Source organism: Apis cerana, linkage group LG9, assembly GCF_029169275.1.
Source record: "Apis cerana isolate GH-2021 linkage group LG9, AcerK_1.0, whole genome shotgun sequence".
Classification (NCBI taxonomy): Eukaryota; Metazoa; Arthropoda; class Insecta; order Hymenoptera; family Apidae; genus Apis; species Apis cerana.
This window is the reverse complement of record NC_083860.1, coordinates 8,154,452-8,168,756: the sequence shown is the minus strand read 5'-3', so window position 1 is coordinate 8,168,756 and position 14,305 is coordinate 8,154,452. Positions and strand designations below refer to the sequence as shown.

General features: G+C 42.5%; 1 protein-coding gene across 1 annotated transcript in view; it reads right to left on the bottom strand.

Annotated features, from left to right (window-relative positions):
* LOC107992419 (uncharacterized) overlaps window positions 1-14,305 on the bottom strand; it is a 46,981-nt gene that overhangs the window by 4,997 nt on the left and 27,679 nt on the right. The window contains exon 2 of the mRNA XM_062079415.1: window positions 1,302-1,545. Coding sequence (XP_061935399.1) covers window positions 1,302-1,545 — 244 coding nt within the window. The remainder of the gene's footprint in view (window positions 1-1,301; window positions 1,546-14,305) is intronic.

The window sequence follows — 14,305 nt, the reverse complement described above, 5'->3', positions numbered from 1 at the left end:
AGAAGGCGATCGTTCACCGGAAACTGTCCTCCCCTATGATCACCGTTTAACCAACTGTCCCACATATCTCGCGCTTCACAGGCCATAGGCCATTCTTCTCGCCCCTCGATCCCCTTCCCGTTCACGTCTTCGATCGATCCGAAAGAGATGGTCGAAGAATACATCTTTGGGGAGGATTTTGAAATTAAACAAAAAAACTCGAATTTAATCAAAAGTGATTCCTTCGGAACTGGTGGAGCTTCGATCCGGCCCTCGAAATTCTCGTGTCAATTTCATCCAGTGGAAGTCCAGTTTGCAGAATGTTTACTTCCTGGGAAAGGAAGTTCGATCTCGAGCTGGTATGTATTCCGTTCCGCGCCCATTTGTCCCTATCGTATTTATACTCGGCTCGTCGATCGTCGGGAGTCGAAACTGCTTTGAAACTGGGAGCCGACAATCGGTAAACACGATTCTTATAGATACAGTCCTCTGTCTAAAAGTTCGATTCTATAGTTTCGAAACGTTTAGATACGATGGAACTTTATTTATAAATACATATTTATATAGAAAACCTCTGTGTTATGATCGTCGTATTTATCGAACGATTTTTTTTCTTTCTTTTCTTTCAAACGAGAGAATCCTATAATTTTATTTTTAATTTTTCTCCCTTCGGTCAGAGATCGTTTCTTCCATTTCTGTCCCGTGAATTATTCGAATCGCCAGCTTACGATAATCGTCTTTGAAAGAAACTCGGACCGAGTGGTTCCGAGTTATCGAGCTGTTCGTTATTATCTATCGGGGAGGAAACTTCATTCGAGCAAGAACTACCGTTTTTTTTTTTTTTTTTATTTTTCTCCCTTTACGCCACCGCCTGGGACGTTTCACGGGGGAATTATTCTTCCGTTTTATGCGCCACCAATGGTATCCTCGCGGATCGAGAGAAAATCGTTCGGTAAATTTATCGCGGATAGTAGAATCTTTGCTGGGGAATCACGCTTATCCATTCCATTTCTTTTTCTTTTTCGTAGACGAAACAAAGGAGAAAAAAAATGACTTTTTAAATATCAAAACTTGGAAACCGGTTATTGTATTAACCGATAACTCGAAACGAAAAGAACAAGAAGGGAGATTGCTCGAATTTATTTATTTATTTATTTTTTCTTTTTTCTTCAATTGGGAAAAGCTCGGGAATCGTTCCATAAATTCATCGAATTTCACGCAAGCTACGCTCTCTCCGTTCGAAATGTTGGACGTATCTCCGGCTCAAAAAAAAAAAAAAAAAAAAAAAACAAATAAAAAAGGCTGGAAACACGAAGATTTACCATTTTGCACAGAGGTGGAAATCCAAAAGCCCGGCTTCCTGGATACGTCCGGTATCCGGAAAGTGTACTCGAGGTCGCCGATCTCCTCGGTCCACAACAGCCTCAACGAGGAGAAGTACTTGGACGTGTTCTCGACCGCTCTCAGCTTGACGATCGGGCAGGAATTGACCTTGTACGAGCCGTTGGGCTTCGATGGATCGACTTTGTGCTCCAACACCTCGACCACGTACCACTTGCCCATTATCTGAAATCAATACGGACACAAATGGATTTATTACGTTCGCGTGCTAAACGCAAATGCGCTCTGACGCGTTTCGATCCGCAAACCCTGGCCGGAACCAAACTCGGCCGCTAGATTTAGGAAACGAGGAACATCGGGGGCTTGGAATGTTACTGCCCACTGTTGCTGCCCGCACGCATTTACCATCCATGGTATTTACAGAGATTACCAACTTGTTTCAATCCTGTTTCCCATTGTTGCGTAACAGATCGAACGAATCAATTTTTGCCATTTTCTTTTTCTTTTCTTTTCATTTTATTTCATTTCTTTCTTTTTCTAGTTCGCGCTAAGAATTATTTTTAAAACGGTAGTAAGAAAAAAAGAAAAAAGACACAATAATTTTGGGATTTAAAAGGATAAATTCCAATTTTAATCGGACGTTGAATTTTTAAGATATCGCGATCTTCCTGTTTTTCCTTTCATCTTTTTTTTTTTCTAATTCGGATTAAGAATTATTTTTAAAACGGTAGGAAGAAAAAAAGAGATAATAATTTTGGGATTTAAAAGAGTAAATTCTAATTTTAATCGGATGTTGAATTTTTAAGATATCGCGATCTTCTTGTTTTTCCTTTCATCCTTTTTTTTTCTAATTCGGCTTAAGAATTATTTTTAAAACGGTAGGAAGAAAAAAAGAGAAAAGAGACAATAATTTTGGGATTTAAAAGGATAAATTCCAATTTTAATCGTTGAATTTTTAAGATATCGCGATCTTCCTGTTCAATTTTAGATATCGATTGCACGGTACACAGTTTTCGACTAGAAAATTGGGAACGTGCAGGCTCGGTGGATTTTTAAATCCACTGTCTATTTGGATCAGAGTTTTAAAAGTTATTCGCAAATATTAATTAACTCTGTTTCCTTTTAAAATTAGTCCGCCTATTAACGATCGAACATACGATTAAACAAACGTATCCGTTGGATATAATGCGATTAAACGGCATTAAAAATTTTAATTTCGTCGGAAGAGAAATTACGCGCAAAGACGGAGAACGCAATGACGGTGCAATCAATTAAAATTAAAACGGCAGATTTATCGAGAGTTTCGTTTCTAAATTTAACAACACGTTAAATCGTAAAATCGAAAGCCTATAAAAGCAATCAGGATTGACTAACCGCAAGAGATCGTTCGCGGTTTGAAACGAGAAATTTCGGTCGTTTAATAAATCGCCATTCATTTTCCATTGACTTTCGATATAAAATAAATATTTATGGATCAAAAATTTTTCGAAAATTTAGAAACAATTCGATGGACAATTTTCCAACTTCTCGAAACTGAACAAAAACTGGAAAAAGAAATGAAATTGACGATCACGACGATAATTATTAAATTTTAAAACAAAAAGATAAAAATGAAAGGATAAAAATGAAATGCTCGAAGTGTCAGTCTCGTGTTACGAGAAATCGTTCGATCGATGAGATAACAGATTTTGGCCAAGGGACGGATAATTCTGGTGCTTAAATCAAATTAGGGACGATTTATTGGTCGACCGAGTCAACCGTGATTAAACGAGGTGAAATAATATCGATCGGATATAAGATGGAATCGTCCCGAAATCTTGGTATCCGAAACGTCCAAACGTTTGGTTTGAAGGAAACAGGAATTTCGATGTTATGCTCGTTTCGTAGCGGGTATCGATAACGCAATCATGTGGAATCTTTTACCCGATTTAATCCTCTAATAATCGGATATAATTTCGACGAGCATATTCAAATCGAAACCGCAAAGAAATATAAAAATTACATCGAATCAATTGAATAATCGTATTCTTTAGACCGAAGGAGAGATCTAAGTTTTCTCTCTTTAAAACGCGCTCAAAACTGCAGAAATGTTGTGAAAATGTCTCAAGTTTGTTAAGAAAGGAGAAGATAAAGCGCGGTATTCCCAAGTGTGCGATTCGATCGTGGTCCACGAGCGTTTTCAACCGAGCAACCTACATCCAGAGAAGCGTGGACAGCTTAACGGGGGCGACTACATGCATAATCAGCGGGCGAAACGGACAAAGCCCGGCTCACCGAAGTAATTAAAAGTCTTGCAAACGTTGCCAGCCCCATGGAATCTCATTTGCCGCGATTTCATCCGGCGGATGAGCACGCATTTCGAGCCCGGTGTCATCGAGCCGCCATTTTAACGAATGGAATGACTGGCATTCCGATATCCATCCACCATCACCGGCGCGCCATCGCTCCACTTCATCCACCGCTTCTTATGAAATTTACCTTCCAATCAAATCGATACCAGACCCTTCCCCCATTATAATCCCGCTACGATCGATAACAATTTTATTCCCCTTTGCTGATAAGAATCCTTTTAATTATTCCTGGAGATGGCCGCGACCGATCGAAGCGGCGGCAATAAGATTCCAAGTGGCAATTAACCGCCGGACACAAAAACCCGATACAAACCCGCCACAACCCGAGAGAGAAAAAAATAAGAAGAAAGAAGGAAAACTTCTCTTTGGCTGAATAACCATGATTCGTTTCGGATGGCGATTTTCCAACGCAATTTCGAAGGCAAAACATAATTTCACTCGTTCACAGTCGTTGACCAATTCAAATGGGAGGACTGCGTACAGTCAGGATATCTAGCGTGACGCTAAAAGAAAAAAACAACTGCGGCAATAAAACCCGGCGAAATAATTAAAATAACAAATGTCGGGAACACGGGTGGAAGGCGAAAATGGTGGTCGTCGAACGAGGAACGAACGAGGAGGCGATTTATTAAAGGGTACACGCAACGTGGTACTGATACAACGGCCGGCCATTCGTTCCGGCCCGGATCCGGAATTGCGAACGGAAAACGAAGTTTAAACCGCGGGCTTCATGGCCCGGTAATTGCGTTGCGCGCCGGTTTTATGAAGGAGCGTATCCGGGACCCTTAGTCCCAGCTCGCGGATATTTCCCAACAACCAAACCACCGCCGCTGTTCATTTTTCAAATGTAATTGCAACGGCTATCTCGCTATCTATCTCTCGGCCGGGATATTAGAATATAATTACCGACCATACGTGCACCCTCCCGTCGAAGAAATCGTATCACGTTCCTACCTTGTGGCAATTTTTAAACAGAGTTTCCAGAGCTGCTTCTTGATTTGTAGCAAATTTGGTGGGGGTACAAGCGATTTTGGCTCCGGTCAACCGATTTGTTTGCACCGGGACGATAATGGAGAAGGGGGGGTTTCGAAACAAGGGTGAAATATTTCGAAATATATCCCCCGTAGGCAAATTCACTTGTTCATTACTTTAATTGGTTCACGGTCCACCACTGAAAATTACACGGTCTCTAATATAACGCGGGAACGATTGTACGCTCGAATCGATTAAACGTTGCTTTCGATGTACACAAAATGGGATGGTAATTGATTCGTCACGCTTGCACGTGTCAGATTTGCACGGGGGAGGAAAAATCGGCGGAGTAACGAGGATACAAGCATTTATTTATAAATAACACGGAGCGGATTGTTTCGTCAGATTTTTATCTCTTAATTTTCTTTCCTCTCTGTGTCTTCGATCCCCTTTGTCCCAAATTTTCCATCCTTTTTATACGTATTTATTTATAATTTCGTTACAAGTATTTCTCCACAACTCGGTCACGTTGGTTTACGCTAATTTTCCATCCCGCGCAATCAAGGCAATCCCACCGTTTCCCCGATATCGCCCTATATTGTGAATTTTGCAAGCGTTCTCGCGAATTTACCTCCATAAAAGAACATTGTCCGACCTATGTGACTGTGCGGTAAATGAAGCAATATCGGTGATAAATGGCGGGGCGATTTCTAGCCGACGGAGGACGAAACGTGAACCGAATTCGATCGCGTATAAGGTATAAATTGGCGGCTCGAGATATCGGAATTGCGATATCAACGTGGTATCCTTCTAAATTATTCGAATCCTCCAACTATGATTCTGGTCCCCATCGAATTATTAATTTCTCAGAATATAGTTTAATTTTATTTCATCGGAATACGGAAGAGGAGGAGGAACGACTTTAAAACGAGCCTTCGGCTTTAAAATAAACCGCGATACTTTAATACGAAGTGGAGCAGGTCTTTTTCACTCGTGAATACATTAGAGAAAATTATGTCTATTTCATAGTCCCCGGTGTTTTTCACGTTTTTCCCCTTCTTCCTCTCCCCCGGAAAGGGAAAAACGTGGCTCTATCCTTGCACCATCAGAGGATACGTGGCTTCTTGCGATGCAACAGAATTCAACGCAAGTGGAAATTTATAGTTCATGCAAGCCGCCGCGCCCGAAATAATATTTTGCCTGTTTCCGGCGGTTTCCCTTCCCCTTTATCTCTCTCCTTCCTCGAGGTCGTGGGTAAAAGGGCGCGGGCGCGCCAAGTTTAATTTCTGTTCGCCGAGTAATTATTTTCGAGGGAACTCCTCGTGTATCGCGCAACTTTTTCAACCTATAATCCGGTAATAAGCATGGAAACGATATTAAATCATGCCTTCTTATTATCCTCTTACCTTCGCACGAAATTTAAACTCCAAGCAAACTCTCTATCAGGTCGTCAACTTCGGATTCGTGTCATTTTCGAGAGAAATTACGTACCCCCATTTTTTCCCAGAGAAAAAGAAAGGGTATCGCGATTAATAATCGTGATAATGATGGAAGAAAGAGAAAAAGGAACTCAGTTTGCCACGTATCGTAGCAAAACGCCAAGCCACCGAGCGTTGATTCAGTACTTTAACTTTATTTCCACGACACGTGCGAGCGCACGCAGCGATGGTGCCGTTTTCCGACACGTTGCGTCGCGGAAAGAACCGGAAGAAATTTAATAACGTCACCCCGTTTCGCACGTGCGTGCCACCGATTTTTTCTTTACCCTCTCGAATCGCTACAACCATCTCGTTTGTTCGTTCCATTTGTCCATGGTTCTCGTAATTCAGAAACACGCTCGGCGGACAAGTGAAAATAACGTGGTAAACGATTGTCTGCGAAAGAAAGCTCGAGGAGGCGATCGATTCTTCGAAACGAGTTGAAAAAGACGTCGATTAAAAAAATTTCCGCAACGAACGAAAGTGATCCGATCATCGAAGATCTTATAAATGGCGTGATAACCCAGAGACGGATGAAATATGGATAGATTTTTGAAAACGATCGGAAAAAGGTGATCGGGGAATTGAATAAGAGTGGCAATAGCCCAGATATCGAATCGAACGGGTTCGAACGAAAGTAATTAGGAAACTTTCGAAAGATTTCCATCTGCCCTCTATGAACTCCCCCCAATAAAACCACCACCGTGGAATAGCCTCTTGTTAATTGATTGTTCGTAAACGAATCGAGCGTTCCGTCTGTCTGGAATTGATCTTGAATATCGAGAAACGGAGAAGAAACGCTGGAAAGAGGACGATGGATTTTAATTAGGAAGCTCCGAAGAGTAATTCGATCGTCGTTGCGAAGGAAAGTGTACGATTTGCTACGATTTTCAAGAAGATCTAATTTTACCCTCTCGAGTTTTCCAGATTTTCCAGAGGAGAAGGGAAATTTCCCTTCGAAAAAACGAAGGAAGAACGAGGTCATCGACCAAGATTGGAACAAATACTGGAAGAATCGCGGCTTTCAGCATGGAAAAACGCGTGTGTAAATTCAACCGGTATAATCGCAATTTATTAATTTTTTTTATCGTCTCCCCGCCTCATCTGTGAACGTAGCACGGATTAAGTTCGTACATTTTTTTGCACAAAAAGGTAACCAACGAAACGCGCGGAAGGAAAAACTTGGAAGCCAATTATCAGAGAACGCGGAGAGGGGGGGGGGAGGGATTTACATCGTGTAAATTTTCAGTTTTATCAAAACGTTCGTCCTGAATGAACACCGAGTGGAGGAGAGGGGGGTTAATAAAAGCAACAAGCTCCGGATGGAAAAAACGAGCGACAATGCGACGCGACGAAATTCTTTTCACCGGAGTTGGTTTGCCTTTCGTACGAAAAAATCGCCGTGTCCCGTCGCCAATTTCGCGCATACAACGAGCTTAAGGTCGTTAAACGTTGCAAAAATGTAAAAACGGTTAACCGTCGTGACAACGGGGACATACATGCTTTTGGAATCGAAGTTGAAAAAAAAAAAAAAAATAAAAAAAATCCTCTCCTTCCTCCTCCCGATCTCTTTTTCATCCTGATGGTGGAACACGGCCGGACAACGGGATGGGACAAAGCTGCGTAATTACTGTTATAAAAGGAAGCGATAAATATTCCCTTTGTCCAAGTTTTCGGGATATAAACGACATCGAATAGGGGTGTCGGTATTCGCGGATAAATTTTCGTTTATTGTCCACATTCCTCTCTCTCCGTATCTCACTTCACCGCGTTTGTTAATAATTTATACGCGTGTCCGCCCGCGCTACTGATACTCCTTTTCCGCGAAAAATATATATATATATATATATATGTATATGTAGTATAATATCGTAGTAGGATTCGAGGAAAATGGCGCAGTATGTCTCGACAACTGTTTGGACGAGACTGTGGGGGTGAAACCGGGTGCAGTTTACGCGCAATTGAAAATGAAAAGAGAAGGGGATGGGCCCAGGATGAAAAACTCTGCTCGTAACTTGGAAACGGAATGCTAATTTAGAGTTTTTCCCAACTTGTTTCACTCGAGGAGATTTCGAGATCAAAAGCTCGTCGATCTTTCGGAGGTCGAAGGGTTTCGCGATCCTTGAACTTCTGAAACTAGACCTTTCTTCTATCCCCTCTTTTCCTCCGGCTGGTTTCAAGGATCTTGAGCTTTCGAAATCGTAACTTTTTCACCCCGATCCTCTCGAAGCTTTTCGAAGAGATAGCCCGCGAAAATACGAAAGCTCGCTTAGGGCAATTATCGCCCTAACTGTTGCTCCCATCCCAAACTCCTTCAAATTGCTCCGCGCGAAAAACCATCTCTCTCGTGTCGATACGCACGATCGTTAATCGCACTCTATTCCTCGCTTTCATTTTTCTACCCGTCTTCGATGAATTCGATGAATCCATCGATCTTTTCCAACTTCGACATCTGTCTTCTCGGATCTCGCTTGGACGGATTAGCGCTACGTAAGTGGAAGGACGGTTAGGAGGCGATTTGTCATCGGATTCATGATACGAATCGAATGAGAAGATGGGGCAAAATGAGAAGAGGGGAGGGGAGTAGGATCAAAAGTCGTAAAGATGCAAATGCAAGTCTCGCCGGAAAAATTGCCGGCTGTCACCCCCTTCCCCTCCCCGAAACGGTTCCAAATCGATGAATCTCCGCCGTATGTCGAGTTTCCTGTTCTTGTTCGATGGCAGCATCGCGGGGGAGGATGATACGTGGCCGTATATTATCCCCGTGGAGGGACGTGACTTTATCGCGTTCCAATTTCAACCGAAATGGTTGACGGTGGTTGACGGTCATTAAATCGAGAGGGAGGGATCTTCCCAGTTCGTCCTCTCGAAACCGAGAGTTGTTGGTTGTTGGATCGGTGCACGGGAGATAAATAAAATTTCTATACGCTCGCTGTATGATACATTCTCGCGCACATCTCTCGGACATCAAAGAAAAATAGTTATTGGCAGCCTGAAAAATGTACGATCCGCTCTTTACGCGGATTATGGAATGCTTTGTCAGGAATGCTTTCAACGTGTCCGTTGGCGCGTACGTGACGCATACAAATGCAGATTAAGGCGTGCGAGTGAATGCGCGGGAAGGCGAAGGACGAGTCGATACACGAGGGTATCGAATCATCGAGCCGATATCTGACAGGGAAGAAAAGGATCTCTCTCTCTCTCTCTCGCGAAGATTTAATTAAATTCTTCTGACCCCGACGATTTATTTTAAAAACCATACCATTGTTGTTTCGATCGGATAATCCGTTTGTTCCAATAAAAATGAATGCACCTTATCGCCAGCACGTAAACTTGAATATGATCCATGGAAGAGGGAAACTTTAGATAACGAAAAGAGTCGAAGAAAAATGGGAGAAGTATCGAAGAATGGATTAAGAAAACGAGCATAATCGAAGAACGGCATCCTCGATCCTTGAGACAACGTAACTCGTTGAGAAAAAAAGAGAAAAAGAGAATTTATGGAGTGACGGGATCGGAGGAAGCATCCTTCAGCGACTGAACTTTTCATCTCGAGTGGCCCATTTTTCAGCCGAAAAACGCGATTCGATCGTTTCATTAAAGCGGCATCCGCCTCGATTAAAACGGCAAACTGCCGGGTTGAAACTCTTCGAATTCCTTCCTCGACGGGTAGATTTCCTCCAGGAAAATTGAATCTCGCGTCCTTCTCTATCCTCGAATAAATAGACGATTTACAGATGTTCTCCAGTTCTCTGTCCTCCATCTGTCTCTTTCTCTTTCTCTCTCTCTTTTTCTTCTCTTCCGTGGAAACATCTTCGATTCGGAGAACGGTAGAACGATACTCGTACACTTATCGCAAATCATTCGAGTTTATTTCCCCTCTTTGGACTCGATGTGTCCGCCACGACGCTTTCTGTTAAAGGGGGAATCGATCGGCCGCGTTTAAAACCTGTCGCCAAAGCAACAGATCGTTTATTCTTCCTCTCGGTAGGCGACGCGACGTTTCTGCTTCTCCCACGGGGAAATTGATTCCCATTGAGTCCATCTTTTTTTCCCCCTACCTGACCGGTTCTTTTTTTCTTTTTTGACTTTACCATATGGAACCGTGATAATGATACGTAACTCAACACCTGTTATTTTATTAAAAAAAAAAAGAGAGATTTTTCTAGATGAACTTTGAATCGCCGAATTGGCAATTTCCTGTTCTCGTATTTGGGTTTTTAAAAATTTTTCCCCACCATCGGCGCACTTTTTTGCTCCATATTTTCCTTTCACTCTTATCTCTCTTCTTGTCCAATCTTCTTATCAAACGGTCCAATCGAGTTTTAGTCGCATTCGATGCACTTCGCTGCTACTGCCTGTTTATAAACAGGCTTAGAACCGGGCTCTTCCCGAACGAGCGGAAGATTCCCTCTCGCAATCGGGATTTCCCTGGGAATGTTTACCTTGCCGCGATGTTCGTAAAGTGGAGGAACAGAATTTCGAGTTCGCAGCTATTTTCCCGGTGATTTCTCTCTCTCTCTTTCTCTCTCTCGTTCCAAGTTCGTTCCAAGAAGAGAGGGACAATCGTAACAACCGTAAATTTCCCTCATATTCATATACGTCGTATCCCTCTCCCTTGATATCGATTTTAAACGGAAGTCTCTGCGATAAGGAAAGTTGGACTCCATTGAGCAACAAAATTTCTGGAAAATAATTTTATTCGAACACGTGATTTGATAGATAATCTTGGAAGATCAATCCCCCTTAGAATCAATTTCAAGATTAAATTTCTCCCTCCGAACGGAGGTGAATGATCGCGGATGACGGGGTGGTGGTCAGTCTCAATTACGATTTCAGAAAGGTTTCATTTGCAGTCCTGCGGAAAAAGAGAGAGATCCCCGAGGATCGGAGCCTGGACCAATTTCCACCCTCTCAGAAACGAGTCTGTTTTCTTCCGGAATAAGCCACGGATGCCTTTCGGATCTTCTGCATCCATTACTATCAAATTTCCATGAAATTGGATAACGAATTTTCCCTTGAAATTTTTACTACCTTCTCTCTTAATCCGCCTTAATCGGAGAAGCGAGGAAAATCGAAAATGCATTTCAAGGATTGAAATTATCGTTGAATTTCTACCACTTCCCGATAATTACGATCCCTTCCGATTTTTCCTCGAAATCGACAGATTCAACTTGTCGCTCTTCCATCTTTCTCTTCACTTTCTTATTCCCACTTGATGTATTCCACTTCTCGAATCCATATCTCGAATTCCATAGGATTCTGCCCTGCCTCGCCGAGCAATTGAATCGAACAGCGACTACTCGAACGAATATACACTTGATATGTTTACTCGGTTGAATTCTATTCTTGTTGCTTCTTAAAAACCGTTATCGCCCCTGAACGAGATGTTCCACTACGTACTACGAAGGGGTGAAAATCAACGAAGAAGAGGAGATGCGGATGCGGGTCGATAAAAAGGAAATAAGAAGATTCGTCGTCGCCTCGACTCATAAATTTCAAATCGGGAAAGATGAATACATCGAGATGACAAACGAGGCCGATATCGAGATAACGTAAACGGAAGACGAATGGATCGCGCGTTCGGATGGATAGGCGGGGGATGAAAGCGATTGTTCTCTCGATTGTGGCCGATGGGTAGTTAGTTAAAACGATGACTTCGTGATTTGATGTACACATTTTGCCGGGGTGAAAATGCGGCGCGTTAGCGGCCAAGACAAATGGCATCACCCACGGCCACCGATTATATATTTGTTCGGGCAAACCGAGGCCCATTGTTTCACCGAGCCGCCTAATTATACATTGTGTAAACCGGCGTCACTTAACCGCTGTCGGTGCTCGTGACATAATCGAAACGAGAAACGGCCATGTTCGTAATATAATTTCACACGGCACGCGAGCGCGCCACCGATTGTAATTCCGCGGTTTACGCTCTGTTCCAATTTTAATCAATCAACGAACACCTCGCCGAGATATCCCTGCTTAACGAAAAATTGCTCTTTCACATCGTCGGGGCTGTGCTGCTCGATCGATTTATATTCAATTCTCGTGTTTTTTTTTTTTTTTTACATTAAAAAAAAATAAAAATACAAAAAGTACTCGCTTCGGAGATAAAAAATTCTCCTCATTTGCGATACATCACGCCATGGTTTCACGATTTATACTCGAATTCGATAAAAAAAATCGCCCCGCTCACCGAGAAATTAATTTTCACCGATATCGTGAATTATTGAGTCGCCAGAGATTTATGGATAAAAAGGTGTGACACGAAAAAAAAGGAAAAATGGAAGAGAGAAGAATTAGTTACCGGTTTTAAACGGTTATTTTTAAGGGCGAGCAGCGTATTGAATAAATTAGCTCTCACGAAAAGGATCTTGACGCGACACGTGACACGGAACACGTTTATTAACACCACGAGCCAGAAGGATTAATAACGTTTCATAAATTTTCTGCTGCAGGCCACGATCTTAACCACGGCCGAGTAAAAGACGCTCGAAAATATGCGTTCCTTCCCCTAATCGATGAGATTAATTTAATACGTGCCGTAAACGGGATCTCGTTGCCGCACTCGCTCACGTCCTGAATATCGTTTCAACACGGTTCAGAAAATTGCACGTTACCCCCGCCGCAGAATCTATGTATACGATGCACCGTAAATTTCACCCTTGCTGCGTGCAACCTCCGCTCCACCTTACATTAGACGCTCGAATAACTTCGAAATTATATTTACCCGTAGGTAATACGGGGCCGATATCGATACCGTTGATTCGCCGTATACCTTGATCCAACGCGCTTTTAAACCAATTACGCTCCCCCTGTTGTTAGGATACACGCTGGAACACAACGGCGCGAGGATTTGCCTGCGATTTCGAATCGTATTCCACTCGCGATAGCTCTGTTCCTATTATTCTTAATCAGAGTTGGATTATTAAATCCGTTGAAAAAGTGATTAGTTGAGAATAAAGTTAAGTTCGAGTCATTCCCCGTTGAGACATTTGTTCCTAGCTGTTACAGTTGATCCGCTTTTCGTATAACATTATTTCCGACTATTGTTATTACGTTTCGAATAAATTATCGAAGTTATGGAAGTAAGTTTATTCGGTAATTTCAACTGTTAAATATAGGATGGAGAAGAGGACCTACTATTTTCTAAATTTTTTCTATTTCTTGATTACGCGCGATTGCAAATTTTCGATTCAATTTCGATTCTATTTCGAGTTTCGTACGTTTAAAGGAAATTTTTCTCATTTGTAAATGGAGATGATTTCGTTATTATCGTTGAGCTACGGTTCCTTTAATGTTTAAAATTTTTCTGAATTTTCCAACTTTGGCCAACTTTCCTCGTCCGGTGTCTTCAAAACTTCGAACTTTCGAATGTCGTTACACTAACTCGAGCAAGTTGCTGTATTTTTCTTAGGAACATCTCTCGGTTGATTAAAATGCACGTCCCATTTTTCTTTTCCCGTGGCAAGAAATCGTTCTTAATCTCCGTTCTTTGGAACAAGAGGAAGAAGAAGAATTTAGGAAAATTATTTGCTCGGCTCGTTGATGATGTAAGCGAGCGAGGCGAGGCGAGGCGAGGCGAGGCTTTAAGTAGCGCTGGATCCCTCCTCCTCCATCCCCTCCCAAGTTGGATCCTCCCCAGTGAAACTAATCATTAAAACTTTCAACTTCAAACATTGTCCGATCCGGCATTCCAGATATGGGGAATCCGTGCCGGGGATTTCGAAGATTCTCGCCAACGATGGAAAGAACGTGTTAAAAGTCTCGAAAGTTTTACGAAATTGCGTGGGCGAAAGGAAATCGCATTAACTTATTCCCCGTCAGCTTCATGCATTTTTTATGAGAGCGCGCGCACACACACAGGTGAAAAGCATGGAGAAGGCATGGAGTTTCCGTCATCGAGGTTTCGCGAATTAAATGGTCGTTCGTTGCAAATCGAACCAGGGGACGAAAGTTTCGAGTTCCGTCCTCTCTCCCCATTCTTTTCTTTATCCCTCACACTCGACACAATGAAATTACGAATCTCCCTTGGAGGGAGAGCGTCGCGTCCGAAACAGTGGAGCTCGACTCTCGACTCCGAAACCCCATTTACTCCAGAGCTGCGAGTTTTCCACGAAACGGTTACGTCACGAAACCAGACTGTGTTTTCGGCGGAAAAACCGACCGACTTTCGAGGGTAGG